Source organism: Scyliorhinus torazame, chromosome 1, assembly GCF_047496885.1.
Source record: "Scyliorhinus torazame isolate Kashiwa2021f chromosome 1, sScyTor2.1, whole genome shotgun sequence".
Lineage (NCBI taxonomy): Eukaryota > Metazoa > Chordata > Chondrichthyes > Carcharhiniformes > Scyliorhinidae > Scyliorhinus > Scyliorhinus torazame.
In genome coordinates this window covers 150,097,187-150,116,723 of record NC_092707.1, presented here as the reverse complement: position 1 = coordinate 150,116,723, position 19,537 = coordinate 150,097,187, and the positions used below count along the sequence as shown (strand labels likewise).

The 19,537-nt window shown below is 48.0% G+C and overlaps 1 protein-coding gene across 2 annotated transcripts in view; it reads left to right on the top strand.

The window, feature by feature from the left end:
• The window catches only part of ubxn11 (UBX domain protein 11), a 175,293-nt gene that overhangs the window by 126,856 nt on the left and 28,900 nt on the right, over nucleotides 1-19,537 (top strand). For both annotated transcript variants that reach the window (XM_072501011.1, XM_072501012.1), the window contains one exon: nucleotides 16,297-16,400. In XM_072501011.1, the coding sequence (XP_072357112.1) occupies nucleotides 16,297-16,400 (104 nt within the window). The remainder of the gene's footprint in view (nucleotides 1-16,296; nucleotides 16,401-19,537) is intronic.

Here is a 19,537-nt window from a genome sequence, read left to right as displayed (position 1 = left end):
TAAACATAATTCAGTGCGCAACACATCCGTCTATCTCCCACTGTTCCCGTCTACTCTAGACACAAAATAGCCTAATTCCCCTTTACCTCATCCCTTACTCCTTAACCAACCCCCCCACCTTATTGAATCTGCTGACAGTTTAGTTTTCTCCGAAGAAGTCGATAAACGGCTGCCACCTTCGAATGAACCCTAAGTTGATCCTCTCAGGGTGAACCTAATTTTCTCAAGTCTAAGAAACCCAGCCATGTCGCTAACCCATACCCCTGATTTCGGGGGCTTTGAGTCCCTCCATGCTAATAAGATCCGTCTCCGGACTACCAAGGAGGCAAAGGCCGAAACGTCAGCCTCTCTCGCCCCCCCTGGACTCCCGGGTCTTCTGACACTCCAAAAATCGCCACCTCTGGACTCAGCACCCCTTCGTTTTTAGCATTGTAGACATGACATCGGCAAATCCCTGCCAGTATACCCTAAGCTTTGGGCATGCCCAAAACATGTGGACATGATTTGCGGGCCCTCCCACACACCTCACACACCTGTCCTCCACACCAAAAAACCTGCTCATCCGGGTCACTCTCATGTGCACCCAGTGAACCACCTTGAATTGGATCAGGCTGAGCCTGGCACATGATGAGGACGTCTTGACTCTACTCAGCGCATTCTCCCACAGACCGGTCTCTACCTCCCCACCCAGCTCATCTTCCCATTGATGCTTTAACTCACCTATCTAGGTTTCCTCCCACTCCATAAGTTCTTTATAGATTTCCGAAATCTTCCCCTCCCTACCCCCGTTCTACAAACTACCCTGTCCTGTATCCCCTGTGGCGGTAGGAGCGGGAACGTCGAAACCTGCCTTCGTGCAAAATCCCTTATCTGCAGATATCGAAACCCATTCCCTCCCAGCAATTCAAACTCCTCCTCCAAATCCTCGAAACATGGAAAGCTGCCATCAATAAATAGACCCTCCAGCCTCTGAATCCCTGCTCTCTGCCACCTCTGAATCCCCCCATCCAGCCTCCCCGAGACAAACTGGTGGTTGCCACAAATTGGAGCCCACACCGATGCTCCCTCCACTCTCATATGCTTCCACCACTGCCCCCAAACTCTCAGAGCCGCCACTACCACTGGGCTTGTGGTGTATCGGGCCGGTGAGAACGGCAGAGGAGCCGTTACCAATGGCCCCAAACTTGTGCCTTTACATGATGCTGCTTCTACCCACTGCCACACCGACCCCTCCCCCACTACCCACTTCCTAATCATGGCTATATTTGCCGCCCAGTAGTAGTTCTTAAAGTTCGGCAGTGCAAGCCCTCTTCCCCCCCCCCTCCCCCTCCCCCCCTCGGCTCCGCTCCAGCAGTACTTTCCTTACTCGCGGGGTTTTACCCGCCCACACAAACCCGGAGATCACCCTATTCACCCGCTTAAAAAAGGCCTTTGGTATAAAAATAGGGAGGCACTGGAAAACAGACAAAAACCTCGGGAAGACCGTCATTTTTACGGTCCGTACCTTCCCCGCCAGTGACAACAGGAGCATGTCCCACCTCCGGAAGTCCTCCTTCATTTGTTCAACTGACCGGGTCAAATTTAATTTAACTGCTCCCATCTGTAATGATATGCAGACATGTAACCAATGGGTCATCAGAACAAGACACAACCAATGGGGAATCAGAACACCCAGCGGTGGCATCACCACAAGAGGGCACCACACGACCACTATAAAAGGACAAGACACACAGGCCCTCTCCCCCTTCCACCGGCAGAAACCTAGAGAGCAAGACGTGTGTTGTACGCAGCACCGTCACACCATTACATGTTGTCCAGAGTAAGTTCATATAGTTAGTAGAGTATACTGTGTTACTAGAGTCAGATCAGTAGAGTGTAGAACTCATTTAGGAGCTTTGTTAATTGCTCAATAAATACGTTCAACTTACCTCGAGGTCTGGAGTATTCTTCAACAGCGCCTACACCAAGTAGCGGCTTATGTTACTCAAAGTAACATAACAACACACCATCCTTGTGCCACCTGAATTCCCAAGTAATGAAAACGTCCTCCCACCACTTTAAACAACAGCCCCCCCAGTCTCCTCTCTTGCCCCCTCGCCTGGATCACAAAAACCTTGCTCTTATCCATGTTCAATTTGTACCCCGAGAATCAGCCAAATTCCCCTAAGATCTGCATAAGCTCTCCCATGCCCCCTAATGGGTCAGAAATATATATGAGTAGGTCATCTGCATATAACAAGACCCTGATTCCGCCCCAGCCCCCAGACTAGCCCCTTCCAGTCCTTTGAAGTTCCGAGTGCCATCACCAATGGCTCTAAAGCTAATGCAAACAACAGTGGGGAGAGGGGACATCCTTGCCTCGATCCCTGGTGCAGTCTAAAGTAGTCTGAACTCACCCGATTCGTCTGCACACTCGCCTCCGGTGCCTGGTACAGTAACCAAACCCAGTCAATAAAGCCCTACCCAAACCCAAACCGTCCTCGGACCTCCCACAAATAATTCCATTCCACCCGGTCGAAGGCCTTCTCCGGGTCGATACCGACCACAACTCCGCCTCCCTCCCCGCGGAGAGCATCATGATCACATTCAGGAGCTTTCTAACGTTGGCCGTTAGCTGCCTGCCTTTAACAAACACCATCTGGTCCTCTATCCTTGAGGCCAAAATTTTGGCCAGCAATTTGGCATCAACATTCAGTAGGGAGATTGGTCTGTGTGACCCACATTGCTCTGGGTCCTTCTGCTGCTTCAGGGTCAATGAGATCGAAGCCTGTGACATTGTTGGGGGAAGGACACCTCGCTCCCTAGCCTTATTAAACGCCCTCACCATCAGTGGGCCCAGCATCCCAGAAAACCTCTTGTAAAATTCCATTGGGTAGCCGTCCGGTCCTGGGGCCTTGCCCGACTGCATGGCCTCCAAACCCTCTACTACTTCTGCAATCCTGATCGGGGCTCCCAACCCCATCACCAACCCTTCCTCCACCTTTGGAAACTCCGACCCTTCCAAAACCTGCCTCATCCCCTCCACCCCAGCTGGGGGTTCTGACTCATATAGCCGACTATAAAACTCTTTGAACACCCCATTCACACCTGCTGGGTCCAAGACCGTGTTCCCCCCTCTGTCCTTCACTCTTCCTATCTCCCTGGCCACCTCCCTCTTACTTAACTGGTGTGCTAGCATCCTTCTGGCCTTCTCCCATACTCATACCTCACCTCGCCCCCTCGCCTTCCTCAACTGCCCCACCGCCTTCCCTGTGGATAACAGACCAAACTCCATCTGCAGCTTCTGCCGCTCCATCAACAATCCCTCCTCCGGGACTTTAGAATACCTTCTATCCACCTGGATATTTCCCTAACCAGCCTATCCATCTCCAACTGCTCCATCTTCTGCCTATGAGCCCGTATCAAAATTAGCTCCCCCCTAACCACTGCCTTCAGTGCTTCCCATACCGTTGCTGCCAAAACCTCCCCGTATCATTTATCTCCAAATAATTCTGGATGGCCTCCCTCACCCACCCACACACACCCTCATCTACTAGCAGTCCTACATCCAATCTCCATTGCGGACGCTGACCCCCCCCCGCCTTGCTCAGTGTGGGGCATGGTCCAACACAAAAATCGGCGAATACTCCCCAGTGTGGGGGTGTTCATTTAAGGCGGATTTGAGGAAACGTTTCTTCTCTCAGTGGAGAATCTTTGGAATTCTTTACCTCAGGAAGCTGGGTCCGGGTCCTTGAACATTTTCAAGGTCGAGATTGATCGTTTTTTTTTTTATCAACAAAGGAATTAAGGATCAGGGGACTTACTGAGTTTTAGATGTTAGATCAGCCATGATCTAATTAAATGGCTGAGTAGGCTTGAAGGGCTGAATAGCCTACAGGATCCCTACATGCAGAAGAAGGCCATTTACCCCATCGTGTCTGCACTGACCCTCCAAAAGCACGGTAGCATTGTGGATAGCATAATTGCTTCACAGCTCCAGGGTCCCAGGTCCCAGGTTCGATTCCGGCTTGGGTCACTGTCTGTGCGGAGTCTGCACATCCTCCCCGTGTGTGCGTGGGTTTCCTCCGGGTGCTCCGGTTTCCTTCCACAGTCCAAAGATGTGCAGGTTAGGTGGATTGGCCATGATAAATTGGCCTTAGTGTCCAAAATTGCCCTGAGTGTTGGGTGGGGTTACTGAGTTACTGGGTTATGGGGATAGGGTGGAGGTGTTGACCTTGGGTAGGGTGCTCTTTCCAAGAGCCGGTGCAGACTCGATGGGCCAAATGGCCTCCTTCTGCACTGTAAATTCTATGAAAAAAAAAGAGCACTCTACCTAGGCCTACTCTCCCGCCCTATCTCAGTAACCTCACACAACAATCATGGACGATCCACCGAACCTGCACATCGTTCGACACTAAGGGACAATTTAGAATGGCCAATCCACCTAACCAGCACATCTTTGGATTGTGAGAGGAAACCGGAGAACCAGGAGGAATCCCACGCAGATGCAGGGAGAACGTGCACCCAAGGCCAGAATCGAACCCAGGTCCCTGGTGCTGGGAGGCAACACTTACCGTGCCGTCATTACTCCTGCTGCTGTTCCTATTTATTATGTCCTTACTAGCAATATCCTTACACCCTTCTCTGAATTTGCCACTCTCCAATCCCCTGGCACCTCCCCCATATCCAGAGAAGATTCAAAGATTAAGGTAAGCCCTTCCACTATCTCCTCTCTGAACATTATGGCCTTGTTCAGTTTGATAGCACTGTCTGGGAAAAAGAAATATTGCAGTTTAGCAAGTTTTAACACAAATCAGTGTTTTTTTTTCTATCGAGCTGTTCTCAGTCTCTTGAGGCATGCTGGTAATTTTGATCAGGACAATTTGAGCTAAAAACCGTACCATTGTACGTACAGTCAACCCTTAAGTCGCATCTAAACACTGTGTCACTGGCATTTACGTTAGCTCGTCCCATGTTTTCTCTAACAACCTGACTACTTTTTTTACTGTCTCCTTCTAGGCTATAATGGTGCATTGGGACTGACCAACACTTTTTATTAACTCTATAAATAGTTCTGGCAGAGGTTTTGTTTTATAAATTTAGAGTGCCCAATTCTTTTTTTTCTAATTAAGGGGCAATTTAGCATGGAATTTTCAACTACCTGCACATAGAATTACATATAGAATTTATAGTGCAGAAGGAGGTAATTCAGCCCATCGAGTCTGCACCGGCTCTTGGAAAGAGCACCCTACCCAAGTCCACACCTCCACCCTATCCCATAACCCAGTAACCCCACCCAGCACTAAGGGCAATTTTGGACACTTAGAGCAATTTAGCTTGGCCAATCCACCTAACCTGCACATCTTTGGACTGTGGGAGGAAACCGGAGCACCCGGAGGAAACCCACGCAGACACAGGGAGAACATGCAGACTCCGCACAGACAGTGACCCAGCGGGGAATCGAACCTGGGACCCTGGAGCTGTGAAGCAATTGTGCTAACCACCATGCTACCGTGCTGCACATCTTTGGGTTGTAGTGGTGAGACCCATGTAGTCACGGGGCTGGGCTCGAACCCAGGTCCTCAATGCATGAGCCAGCAGTGCTAACCACTGCACCACTGTGCCATCCCCTAGCAGAGGTTGTATATCATACTCAAATCTGGTAACATATTGATGTAACTGCTCCTTTAGCTCATAATCTATTGTCTATTTGATTATGCAATTTAACAATATTCTAAGATTCATTTTCTGATTATGCACTTATGTTATCGTATTACAGTAAGAATCTTACAACACCAGGTTAAAGTCCAACAGGTTTGTTTCGAATCACTAGCTTTCGGAGCACAGCTCCTTCCTCAGATTCACCTGAGGAAGGAGCTGTGCTCCAAAAGCTAGTGATTCGAAACAAACCTGTTGGACTTTAACCTGGTGTTGTAAGACTTCGTACTGTGCTCACCCCAGTCCAACGCCGGCATCTCCACATCATGGTTATCGTATTAAGCAGTGAGTGGATATACTGGAGGGTTTCTGATCAATATTGACTTGGATTGGCACTCGGGTTACATCACTCAATAATATTCGAAATTATTAGCACATAATTCCTGCAATAAATCATACATGATCTTTTAAGACTCTCCAACTCTCTCCTCACCTGTAAACAGTTTGTGGATATTTCGCACTAAAGATTATTCACAGTTGCAGAAGTAAATTTTAATCATAATAAATCCACATCAGCATCATTAACTTAACATATAATTACATTTTCGTATTCCAATTCTGGATTCAGAATCTTATCATTAAAGCAAATGGGGGCAGCACGGTGGTGCAGTGGTTAGCACTGCTGCCTCACGGCGCCGAGGTCCCAGGTTCGATCCCGGCTCTGGGACACTGTCCGTATGGAGTTTGCACATTCTCCCTGTGTTTGCGTGGGTTTCGCTCCCACAACCCAAAGATGTGCATGCTAGGTGGATTGGCCATGCTAAATTGCCCCTTAATTGGAAAAAATTAATTGGGTGCTCAAAATTTTTTTTTTTTTAAATTAAAACAAATGGACTAAATAATCATGTTCACACTTTCATATTTTCATTTCTTCCTCATAGCAGTTTTAACTATTGCTGTGGACCTTTTTAACTTGCTTCTTTTCCTCTTAACCCTGGGTTACGGATAACGAATTTCTTTTAGAACATTTGAATACTGTAATTCCACATCCTCTTGCAAAATATCTTCTTCCTCTTCTGTCTGTAACTTTAACCTTCGTTATTCACAACAGGAATTTTCAAAACCACTAACGATCGTGTTGCTGTCACATCCTCCATTAAGAATGAAAAATTCACAGTTGTGCCCTTGCCATGTGGTCCTCCCACTGTCTGTGATACCAGAACGCTGAATGTACTGCTGTGGGGTTACAAGTACCTGAGGAGCTGCAGAGGCCTCTAACTGCTCCTCCTCTATACCAACTCAAACTGTGGGCATTTGGGATAAATGGGTGGGGAAGGGATGTCCCAAAGACCCCGTTTCAACTTTTGGAGCTGGGGAAAGAGGGTTTCCGCCAAATACTCTGAGCTTCATCAATTTCTTCCTCCACTGGGAATGCTACTGGGCACTTGCTACTGTTTCATCTCTTTCACAGGACGCAGGGTGGTGAGAGTCCCTTTGATGACTGTTAAGAGCCCCGCTGATGTTACCTGAGAGAGTGCCTCAAAATCCCAAAGCAAAACTTGAAACTGCGGTTTTTAGTGGTGTATATTCATTTGGAATGATGTAAGCAAGAACGTACAACCCAGTGAGGAACAAGTCCAGTCATTGTGTAAACAACTAATACTGAATATTTATTAAAGTAAAAGAAAAGAAAAAAAACACGCAAATATACACTATGACACTTGAGTATATTAATAGCTAAACACACTGTTTTATCTGAAGTTACCTCTTGTTCCCAAAATATACCCACATCCCCTGAATTCACTGAGACACGCCTTTTTGCAAGCAGCATCCAATTTTAGTAATTCTATAGGTCAAATCCAGCTAATAGTTACCACACAATACCACTAAGGTAACCATGTCTGGAAAAAGTCTCCTCCTGGTTCAGCAAAGGCACAAAACTGTGTCTTTTAAAGGTGAATATCTGCAATCTGCCCTGGCTCTAAGTGTTAGATGGAAGAGGCCTCCATGTCACGGATCATAGATAGAGCCAGCCTGTCTGACTGTTGGATGGAGAATTGGCCTGCTTCCCCAGTGAGGGTGCGAGCAGTTATACTGTCCAGTCCCTTTGATATTCCACACTGTGGATTTGGCTGTCTACATCCCTCAAATTCCTTGCCTTTAGAAGTTGGCATTTGTATAGCCCCACTCATCTCTGGTAAACAAGGGGTGGGATTTTCCCTTGGCCGATGCCAGAATCGCAAAATGCGATTGGGCAGAGAATCGGTTATGACGCCGAAATTGCGGCAGCCGCCGATTTCACGCCAAATCGCAATTCTCTGACGCCTTGACAACAGCTTCAATACATTCCAGAGTGCACGTACAGTAAAAACTGTTTTCATGGCAGCACGGTGGCGCAGTGGGTTAGCACTACGGCCTCACGGCGCTGAGGTCCCAGGTTCGATCCCGACTCTGGGTCACTGTCTGTGTGGAGTTTGCACATTCTCCCCGTGTTTGCGTGGGTTTCGCCCCCACAACCCAAAAATGTGCAGGGTAGTTGGATTGGCCACGCTAAATTGCCCCTTAATTGGGAAAAATGAATTGGGTACTCTAAATTTATTATTTTTAAAACTGCTTCCATATCATTAGCGGGCCCGACTTTGTATTCTCCAGGGCCTCTGTGATTCTCCACGTCCAATGGACCAATTTCCCTTTGGCGAGGTTCACTTGTACTTTTAAAAATCATGAAACTGGCGTCGTGGCTGATAAGGGAGAGAGAGGGGCGACAGAAAGTGTCCAACATTGCCACAGCTTGCTGACAGTTGTGACGCTGGCTGGAGGACTTCTGCCAGTGCTGGGGTGAGTAGCAGGGGGTGGCCCGGAGGCGGGCTGTGGGATTGGGGTGGACGGGCATGGAACACCATTGCCACAGCCTGCAAGGCAGCCATGCAGCTGCGCATGCCGCTGACTGCCCACTGTGAACTTCGGGCCACATTCTCTAATGTTTCCACTCACTAGCCGTGACCAAGATTTAGGGCAGAATTTTGCAAAGAAAATGGCAAAGTGTCAGATTCTGACTGAAAAACCAGCATGTTTCTCTCCAGAAACACGGCCAAGTTTTCTGTCCAGATCATCAGGCTCTCTTTAGAAAAAAAATCAAGCGCGCCATCACTCTGGTGGGGGTGGGGCCTGTTAGAGCTGGCAAGCCCAGCTACATAGATCGAGGTATCGTCTTAAAAGGGTGCCCCAGTCGGCAAAAATATTGAAATCCCTCAAATCCCCCTAGGGCCATGGAGGACCACAAACTTCGGAGCGACCCCTCCAACCACAATGGAAATATCGGGTGGCCCACTCTCCCCTCTCCCTCTCCATGCGTTTACCGGCACACACCCCTCTGTCCCCATCACACATAAGGGGATAACCCTTCCCCTAATGGAGAATGATAATCCCCTGGCAGAGGCAACCTCATTACCTCCTGCACTTCCCCAACATTGCACCCTGGCACTGCCCTATGGCACTGCCATGGTGCCTGGGGAAAATGCCCAGCCATGGCCCTTAACCCCAGGCTTCAAGGCACCTCCGCACCCCCTGGTGTCATCATGACCACTATTTTTTTCTTTTCAAAACCTAGTGGTGAATCGCGTTGGTGTGAGATCAGACTAAATCAGCCTTCGACTTGGTACATAAATTCCCAGTCAAATAAATCTCTTCTCATGGTTGCCATTTTTGTAAGACCCCACTCAGTGCTGGGATTCTCTGATTCCACCTTTGGCGGGAATCATCGTGGGCAGGATGGAAAATTTGACAGACCAGCCAAAGATCCATTGACTTTGGGTGACAATTTCTGGCACCGAAAAATCCCAGCCCAGGAACCTGCGGCGGGATGCTCCGTCCCTCACCCCGCCTGTGGGATGCTCCGTTACGCCGGCCAGTCAACGGGGTTTCCCATTGTGGGGCAGCCCCATGCCGTCGGGAAACTCCTGGGCCGCCGGCAAAACAGAGCAACCTGCCGGCGGAGAATCCCGCCCTTTTTCTTTTACTTGAGATTTATGAGAAATTGCACAGAATGCAAAACGTTCTGACTATAAGATTTTTTTTGTTGTTCAAGACAGATTCAAAACCAGCATTGCAACAGTAATTCAAGTTATAAAAACACTACAGTGCATCAGTAATATTCCACGTGATAGCCATACGTACAATCAGCAATGGACGATCAGCCCAATGATGATTGCAGGTTCTCAACTGGCCAATTCACCTCCTTCTGATTGAGGCTTCACTAGGCATTCTATATAGAACATACAGTGCAGAAGGAGGCCATTTGGCCCATCGAGTCTGCACCGACCCACTTAAGCCCTCACTTCCACCCTATCCCCGTAACCCAATAACTCCTCCTCACCTTTTTGGTCACTAAGAGCAATTTATCATAGCCAATCCACCTAACCTGCAAGTCTTTGGACTGTGAGAGGAAACTGGAGCACCCGGAGGAAACCCACGCAGCCACGGGGAGAACGTGCAGACTCCACACAGACAGTGACCCAGCGGGGAATCGAACCTGGGACCCTGGCGCTGTGGAGCCACAGTGCTATCCACTTGTGCTACCGTGCTGCCCTCTATGTATAACTCTTATAAAGAGTTATACATACGATCCGCCTGAGTCAAATAACTTACAGCACCATTTGATTGGCCAAATCACTCTATCCTAACTGCAGTGCCAAATCATTACAGTCTTGTTATTAATTACCTCTGTCAATTTGGGCCATTCAGGGAGCAGTTCCTTAACCCCTGATGCTCGGGTGGACTTGGCCTGCGTTGACATTCTTCCAAACGAGTAGTGTCTTCAGTCCACCAACTATTGTTAATTTTTAGCGCCTTTTCTAAAATGGTCTCAACTTGTTAATTCTGAAGATCCTTTCCCTCATTTCAAACACAGATGTCTCACCTCTGAACATGCTGGCTTTATTCAGTTTGGTAGCACTATCTGAAAGGACAAAATTACTGCAAAATATGTCACCGTTCAGCAACGTTTAGCAGAAATCAATGGTTTTCCCTGTCCAACAGGGCCAATGTTCTTGCAGCCTGTGCAGATGAAAATGGTGGATGAGCAAACTGGCCATGGTACCATGGTACAGGAGGCCATTCAAGCAAGAGGCGGCATGGTGGCATAGTGGTTAGCACTGCTGCCTCACAACGCCAGGGATCCGGGTTCAATTCCAGCCTCGGGTGACTGTCTGTTTGGAGTTTGCACATTCTCCCCATGTCACTGTGGGTTTCCTCCAGGTGCTCCGGTTTCCTCCCACAGTCCAAAGATGTGCAGGTTAGGTGGATTAGCCATGCTAAATTTCCTCTTAGTGGTGTCCAAAAGGTTAGGTGGGGTTATTGGGTTCTGGGGATAGTGTTGGGGCTCGTTCAGAGGGTCAGTGCAGACTTGATGAGCCAAATGGCCTCCTTCTGTACTGTAGTGATTCTGGGAAATTGATTTGTAGTCCAGGAGAAAGCATTGCTGGATTTCAGGAAGTTGAGGGTAGTGCAGTACTGAGGAAGGTGCCAAGGTCACAAGAGTGGACCTGCGGGCATGAAGGTGGTTTGAAGTGTGTCTACTTCAATGCGAGGAGCATCAGGAATAAGGTTGTGAGCTTGAAGCATGGATTGGTACCTGGGACTACGATGTTGTGGCCATTACGGAGACGTGGATAGAACGGGCAGGCATGGTTGTTGGAGGTTCCGGGGTTTAGATGTTTCAATAAGATTAGGGAAGGTGGTAAAAGAGGTGGAGGAGTCGCATTGTTAATCAAGGATAGTATAATGGCTGCAGAAAGGCAGTTTGAGGAGGATCTGTCTACTGAGGTAGTGTGGGCTGAAGTTAGAAATAGGAAAGGAGCGGTCACTTTGTTAGGAGTTTTCTATAGGCCCCCAAACAGTAACAGAGATGTGGAGGAAAAGATTGCAATGCAGATTTTGGATAGGTGCGGTAGTCACAGGGTAGTTGTCATGGGTGACTTTAACTTTCCAAATATTGATTGGAACCACTATGCAGCAGGGTTTCCTCACACAATATGTGGATAGACCGACAAGAGGCGGGGCCACATTGGATTTGGTACTGGGTAATGAACCGTGCCAAGTGTTAGATTTGGTTGTGGGAGAGCACTTTGGAGATAGTGACCACAATCCGGTGACTTTCACTATAGCAATGGAGAGGGATAGGAACATATGGCAGGGCAAGGTTTATAACTGGGGGGGAGGGTAATTACGATGCGATTAGGCAAGAATTGGGGAACATAAGATGGAAACAGGAACTGTCAGGGATAGGCACAATTGAGATGTGGAGCGTGTTCAAGGAGCAAATGCTGCGTGTCCTTGATATGTATGTCCCTGTCAGGCAGGGAGGAAATGGTCGAGTGAGGGAACCATGATTTACAAAAGAGGTTGGATGTCTTGTCACGAGGAAGGGGGCTTATGTAAGGATGAGAAAACAAGGTTCAGTTAGGGCACTTGAGGGATACAAGATAGCTAGGAAGGAGCTCAAGAAAGGGCTTAGGAGAGCTATGAGGGGGCATGAGAAGTCCTTGGCGGGTAGGATCAAGGAAAACCCCAAGGCTTTTTACACTTATGTAAGGAATAAAAGAATGACCAAGGTGAAGTTAGGGCTGCTCAAGGACAGTAGTGGGAACGTGTGCATGGAGTCTGAAGATATAGGAGAGGCCCAAAATGAATACTTTTCTTCAGTGTTCACAAAGGAGAGGGGCCATGTTGTTGAGGAGGATAGTGCAATACAGGCTGGTAGGCTGTAGGAGGTAGATATTCGGAAGGAAGATGTGTTAGAAATTTTGAGATGCCTGAGGATAGATAAGTCCCCTGGGCCTGATGGGATATATCCTAGGATTCTTTGGGAGGCGAGGGATGAGATTGCAGAGCCTTTGGCTTTGATCTTTATGTCCTCACTGTCTACAGGAATAGTCCCAGAAGACTGGAGAGAGGCGAATGTTGTCCCCTTGGTCAAGAAAGGGAATAGGTATAACCCTGGGAATTATAGGCCGGTTAGTCTCACTTCGGTCATAGGTAAATTATTGGAAAGGGTCCTGAGGGATAGGATTTATGATCATTTGGAAAGTTACAGCTTAATCCAGGATAGTCAGCACAGATTTGTGAGGGGAAAGCCGCCTCACAAGTTTGATTGTATTCTTTGAGGAGGTAACTAAGTACATAGATGAAGGTAGAGCAGTTGATGTCGTATACATGGATTTTAGTAAGGCGTTTGATAAGGTGTCCCATGGTCGGCTCATGAAGAAAGTAAGGAGGCATGGCATAGAGGGAAATTTGGCCGATTGGATCAGTAACTGGCTATCACATAGAAGACAGAGGGTGGTGGTAGATGGTAAATTTTCATCCTGGAGCCCAGTCACCAGCGGTGTGCCACAGGGATCAGTGCTGGGACCCCTGCTATTTGTGATTTTTATCAATGACTTGGATGATGGAGTTAAAGGTTGTGTTAGTAAATTTGCTGATGACACCAAGATTGGTGGAGTAGTGGATAATGTGGAGGGCTGTTGTAGGCTGCAAAGAGACATTGATAGGATGCAGAGCTGGGCTGAAAAGTGGCAGATGGAGTTTAACCCTGATAAGTGTGAGGTGATTCATTTTGGTAGGACAAATTTGAATGCAGATTACAGGGATAACGGCAGGGTTCTGAAGAATGTGGAGGAGCAGAGAGATCTTGGAGTTCATGTCCATAGATCTCTGAAAGTTGCCACCCAAGTGGATAGAGCCGTGAAGAAAGCCTATAGTGTGTTAGCATTTATTAACAGGGGGATTGAGTTTAAGAGCCGTGAGGTTATGCTGCAACTGTACAATACCTTGGTTAGACCACATTTGGAGTGTTGTGTGCCGTTCTGGTCACCTCATTATTGGAAGGATGTGGAAGCATTGGAAAGGGTGCAAAGGAGATTTACCAGGATGCTGCCTGGATTGGAGGGTAGGTCTTATGAGGAAAGGTTGAGGGAGCTAGGGCTTTTCTCATTGGAGCGAAGGAGGATGAGAGGTGACTTAATCGAGGTGTATAAGATAATGAGAGGGATAAATAGAGTGGACGTTCAGTGACTTTTTCCTCGGGTGGATGTAGCTGTTACAAGGGGGCATAACTATAAGGTTCATGGTGGAAAATATAGGAGGGATGTCAGAGGTAGATTCTTTACTCAGAGAGTGGTTGGGGCGTGGAACGCACTCCCAGCCATGGTAATGGAGTCGGACACTTTAGGAACTTTCAAGCGGTTATTGGATAGGCATATGGAGTGCACTAGAATAATTGGGAGTAGGTTGATTTGATCTTAGTTTCAGACTAGTTCGGCACAACATTGTGGGCCGAAGGACCTGTACTGTGCTGTACAGTTCTATGTTCTGCGTTCCATGTTCTAGGCATGCACCAGCAGATAAGGCAAGAGGTTACAAAATAAGTAAAAAGATTAAAGGCTCTGTATCTGATTGCACAAAGCATTCATAACAATGAAATGACAGCACAAATAGAAATAAATATGGCTGCTAGATAACAAAGACTGGGACCTTAGGGTACATGACATTTCAGAAGGCTAGGTAGCTAGGAAAAGTTGGTGGGGTAGCTGTCAATTAAGGATAATATTGGTACAGTAGAGAAAGATCAATATGTAAAATCAGTTTGGGTAGAGAGAAGAAATAGTAACACTAAGAAGTCACTTCTGGGAATGGTTTAAACCAGGCTCGCACTGCAGTAGCCCACGCACTGGGCCAGGGCTGTGTATAAACCACATGATCGCAACCTTTAGCTGATTATTTCCAAAAGGAATGTTGGAAATAAATGAATGAATCTGATGAAAGGATGCAAAATGGCATTGGGGCAGGTGGGGGAGGGAGCAAATTAAAAGTTGCTCTTGCTTTGAAGGCCCAACGCTAGAGTAAACAGTTTCTGAACAAACTGTCTAAAACTCTGCGGGGCTCCACTGGCGGGGGAGGCACCCGAGGGATCATGAGCTTCCGGTTTCTGGACTGAGGATGAATCATGAGTCTTGTTGGGGAGGGGACAGGAAGCAGCCACAGGTCTGATAGAAACTCCATCAATTTAAATTTCCTCTAACTGTCAACTGCATGAAATGAATGAAAAATAATGATACTAGCAGGAAAGCAAAGCGACATGAAAGAAAGATAAATCCTTAATGTGACATTTCAGGCAGGTACATGTCTGTTGGAGGAGTTGAGTACCAAGAATTTAACAAAGAGACTCTAATGTAAGCATAGCAGGTGTTTAAACAAAGTACAGTGCACTTTCAGCTGCCATTGTTAAACTAGGATGATCAGGCCTCCCCAAGTGTTCGATGGTGGAGTCGGCCTGGATGGGAGGAGAGAACGAGTTGAAGGTGGTGACTGTTGGTTGCGGATGAGCATAAAGCTGGAGAGGATTAAGTTCGCCTTGAGAGGGTCTGCGCAGGGGTTCTACAGGCGCTGGCAACCGTTCCTAGACTATCTCGCGGAGCGTTAGAGGAAGATCGGTCAGCAGCAGCCTGGGGGGGGGGGGGGGGGTACTGCCTGGGAGGGTGGATGAGCAAGAGATAACATGAAGGGTTGGGGAAACTGGCACGTATGGGAGAGAGCCAGTGTACAAAGCCATGTAAATATATCATTTTGCCATGTATATATCTTGCTCTGCGCGATTTCTCGTTATTTTGTTACGGGGGGGGGGGGTTATTGTTTGTAAGGGAGAAAAATTGTGTTAAAAAACTTTAATAAATATATTTTTTTTAAAAAGAGGATGAGACTCTGTTACATGCAGGGTAGGGGCTGTGTATATGTAGGACAGGGTGTGGGCTGTGTACATACAGGATGAGAGTGTAGGCTGTGCATATGTAAAACAAGGGTGTGGGTTGTGTGTATGCAGGACGAGGGTGTGGGCTGTGTACATGCAGGATGAGGATGTGGGCCGTATACATGCAGGATGAGGGTGTGGGCTGTGTATATGCAGGATGAGAGTGTGGGCTGTGTATATGTAAAACAAGGGTGTGGTTTGTGTGTATGCAGGACAAGGGTGTGGGGCTGTGTATATGCAGGATGAGGGTATGGGTTGTGTGCATGTAGGATGAGGATGTGGGCCACATACATGCAGGATGAGGGTGTGGGCTCTATATGCAGGACGAGGGTATGGGCTCTGCACATGCAGGATGAGGGTGTAGGCTGTGTATATGCAGGATGAGGATATGGGCCGCATCCATGTAAGATTAGGGTGTAGGCTCTGTATATGCAGGATGAGGGTGTGGGCTCTATATATGTAGGACAATGGTATGGGCTGTGTACATGCAGGATGAGGGTTTGGGCTGTGTACATGCAGGATGAGTGTGTGGGCTGTATACATGCACGATGAGGGCTCTGTACATGCAGATGAAGGAGGCAGTACCTAAGAGACCGCAGTTTACCTGAACTAGCTTGGTTTCAATCTTGGCTCACACTGCAGCAAACCACACGTTGAGCCAGGGCTGTGTATAAACCACCAGATCACAACTTTTAGCTGATAATTTCCAACGGGAATGTTTGAAATAAATGAATGAATTTGATGAAAGGCTGCAAAATGGGGTGGGCGTGGGGGAGGGGGGGGGGGGGCGGGGACGGACAGAATGAGGAAACGCGGAAGGAACAATTAAAAGCTGCCTCTCTCTTACTTTGAAGGCCCAAAACTATCAGTGGAACAGTTTCTGAACAAACTGCCTAAAACTGTCATCCGGGCTGGAAAGGTGATCAATATCAGGGGAGACATCAAAGACATTCTGCAGGTAACTGTGTGAGATGGGGTGGGGGTGGGGGAATCAATTTCAGCCGCCATATGCAAATTTGTATCAGAATTGAGTCAGCCAAATGTTTTTTAGATAAATTTAGAGTACCCAATTATTTATTTTCCAATTAAGGGGCAATTTAGCGTGGCCAATCCACCTAACCTGCACATCTTTGGGTTGTGGGGGTAAAACCCACACAGACACGGGGAGAATGTGCAAACTCCACACAGTGGAAAATGACCTCACCACTGTGCCGCTCCCGAGTCAGCCAAACTTGTTGACTTTTGCTGTGGTGATCTACATGTGAAGAGTGGTCACTTGATTTAGAAGTTATAAGGCCTGTCACAACCACAGATGACCCAAAGCAGTTCCGGTCCAATGAAATGCTGCCACCTGCACACAGCAGTCAATTTACAGCCAACAAGCTGCAAAGCAGTGAGGTAAATGGCAGCTGATTTGTTTTTGGTGAGACTGGTTGAGAAAGTACTATGGCCCAAGACACCACGGAAAAGTTCCCTCCTCTTCTTCGAGTTGTGGGATCTTTAGTATTCACCCACCTAATCCAATAGATGGGACTTAGGTTTGATGTCTCATCCGGAAAAAGGAACTCCTCACCGTTCCCCTCCCAGCAAATACCACAGAGAAAATGTTGTTACTGTGTTAGTTTATCAAAACTAATCAACACATGTAGACCAGGTAAAGATGGCAGATTTCCTTCCCTAAAGGACATTAGTGAACCAGATTGTTTTTTAACGACAATCGACAATGGTCATCATTAGACTTTTAACTCCAGATTTATTGAATTCAAATCTCGTCATCTGCCATGATGGGATTCGAACCCAGGTCCCCAGAGCTTTTACCCTGGGTCTCTGGATTAATTATCCAGTGGCAATACCACTACGCTCCCTATTAAAGCTGCTGGGGTTTTAACATCAATGAATGACCAAACAGGATAAAAAAATTCCTGAATTCAGTATCCATGGCAACTCACTGTCCCGGCAACTAGGCACTGGAGAGCAGTTTCTGAATATTTGCAGGTTTCTCAGAGCTCATTTGAGATATCCTTGATCTTCGAGAGTCAGACATGGCTCACTCAATTGATAACACTTTTGTTTCTGATTCAGAAAGTTGTCAGATCATAGTCCCACTCCAGGAGCTTGAGCACAAAATTCAGGCTGATATACCCAATGCAGGACTGAGGGAGTGCTGGGTGTCATCTGCCTCTCTGCTCTCTCAAGTGGCTATAACAGAATTCGGAGGCTTCGAGTCCCTCCACGCTAACAATATCCGTTTCCAGGCTACCAAGGAGGCAAAGGCCAAGACGTCAGCCTCTCTCACCCCCTGCACTCCTGGATCTTCCGACACTCCGAAAATCGCCACCTCTGGCACCACCCTTGTTTCTAACACCGTGGACATGACCTCTGTAAACTCTGCCAAAATCCACTAAGCTTCAGACATGCCCAAAACATATGGACATGGTTTGCTGGCCCTCCCGAACATTTCACACACCTGTCCTCTATCCCAAAAAACTTGCTCATCCGGGCCACTATCATGTGCGCCCTGTGAACCACTGTAAACTGAATCAAGCTGAGCCTGGCACATGATGAGGACGTGTTGACTCTGTTTAATGCACCCGCCAAAAGACCTGCCTCTATCTCCCCCCTAGCTCATTTTCCCATTTGTGCTTTAGCTCCTCTGTCTGCGTTTCCTCCGACTCCATGAGTTCTTCATAAATATCCAAAACCCTCCCCTCTCCCAGCCTCGTTCTGGAAACTACCCTGTCCTGTATCCCCCGTGGCGGTAGGAGCGGGAAGGTCGAAACCTGCCTTTGCAAAAAATCCCGTACCTGCAGATACCTGAAACCGTTTCCTGCTGGCAATTCAAATTTGCCCCCCAGCCTCTCAATCCCTGCTCTCTGCCACCTCTGAATCCCCTCATCCAGCCTCCCCGGGACAAACTGGTGATTGCCACAAATTGGAGCCCACACCGATGCTCCCTCCATTCTCATATGTTTCCGCCACTGCCCCAGACTCTCAGGGCCGCCACTACCACCGGGCTTGAGTACCGGGCCGGAGAGAACGGCAGTGGTGCTGTTTCCAATGCCCCCAAACTTGTGTCCTTGCATGATGCCGCCTCTACTCGCTCCCATACCGACCAACCCCCCCCCAACTACCCAATTCCTAATCATGGCTATATTTGCCGCCTTTGGCGCTGCCATTGCTAAAGTTCGGCAGCGCCAACCCACAGTCCCCTCGGTCACGCTCCAGCAACACTTTCTTCACTCGCGGGGTTTTACCTGCCCACACAAAACCCAAAATTACCTTGTTTACTCGTTTAAAAAAGGCCCTTGGGATAAAGATGGGGAGGCATTGAAAAACAAACAGAAACCTCGGGAGGACCGTCATTTTCACGGTCTGTACTCTCCCTGCAAGTGACAGCGGGAACTTGTCCCACCTTCGAAAGTCCTCCTTCATCTGTTCTACTAGCCGGGTCAAATTTAGTTTATGTAGTAACAGCTCCCAGTCCCATGCCATCTGGATTCCCAAATAACGAAAGCTCCTCCCACCACTCTGAACTGCAGCTCTCCTAATCGCCTCTCCTGCCCCCTTGCTTGGTTCGCAAACATCTCGCTATTCCCCATATTCAATTTGTACCCCGAAAACCGGCCAAATTCCCCTAAAACCCTCATAATCTCTCCCATCCCCCCTAATGGGTCGGAAATATACAGGAGCAGGTCGTCGGCGAGACCCTGTGTACTAACCCCCCTCGGACCAACCCCTTCTAGTCCCTTGAAGCTCTTAGCGCCACCGCCAGTGGCTTTATGGCCAAAGCAAACAGCAACAGGGAGAGGGGACATCCTTGTCTTGTCCCTCGGTGCAATTTAAAATAGTCCGACGTCAACCGATTCCTTCGGGCATTCGCCACCGGTGCCTGGTACAACAACTGGACCCAATCAATAAAGCCCCACCCAAACCTGAACCGTCCCAACACCTCCCACAAATAGTTCCATTCCACCCGGTTGAAGGCCTTTTCTGCATCCATCGCGACCACTACTTCCACCTCCCTCCCCTCTGGGGGCATCATGATCACGTTTAAGAGCCTTCTAACGTTGGCTGTTAGCTGTCTGCCCTTAACAA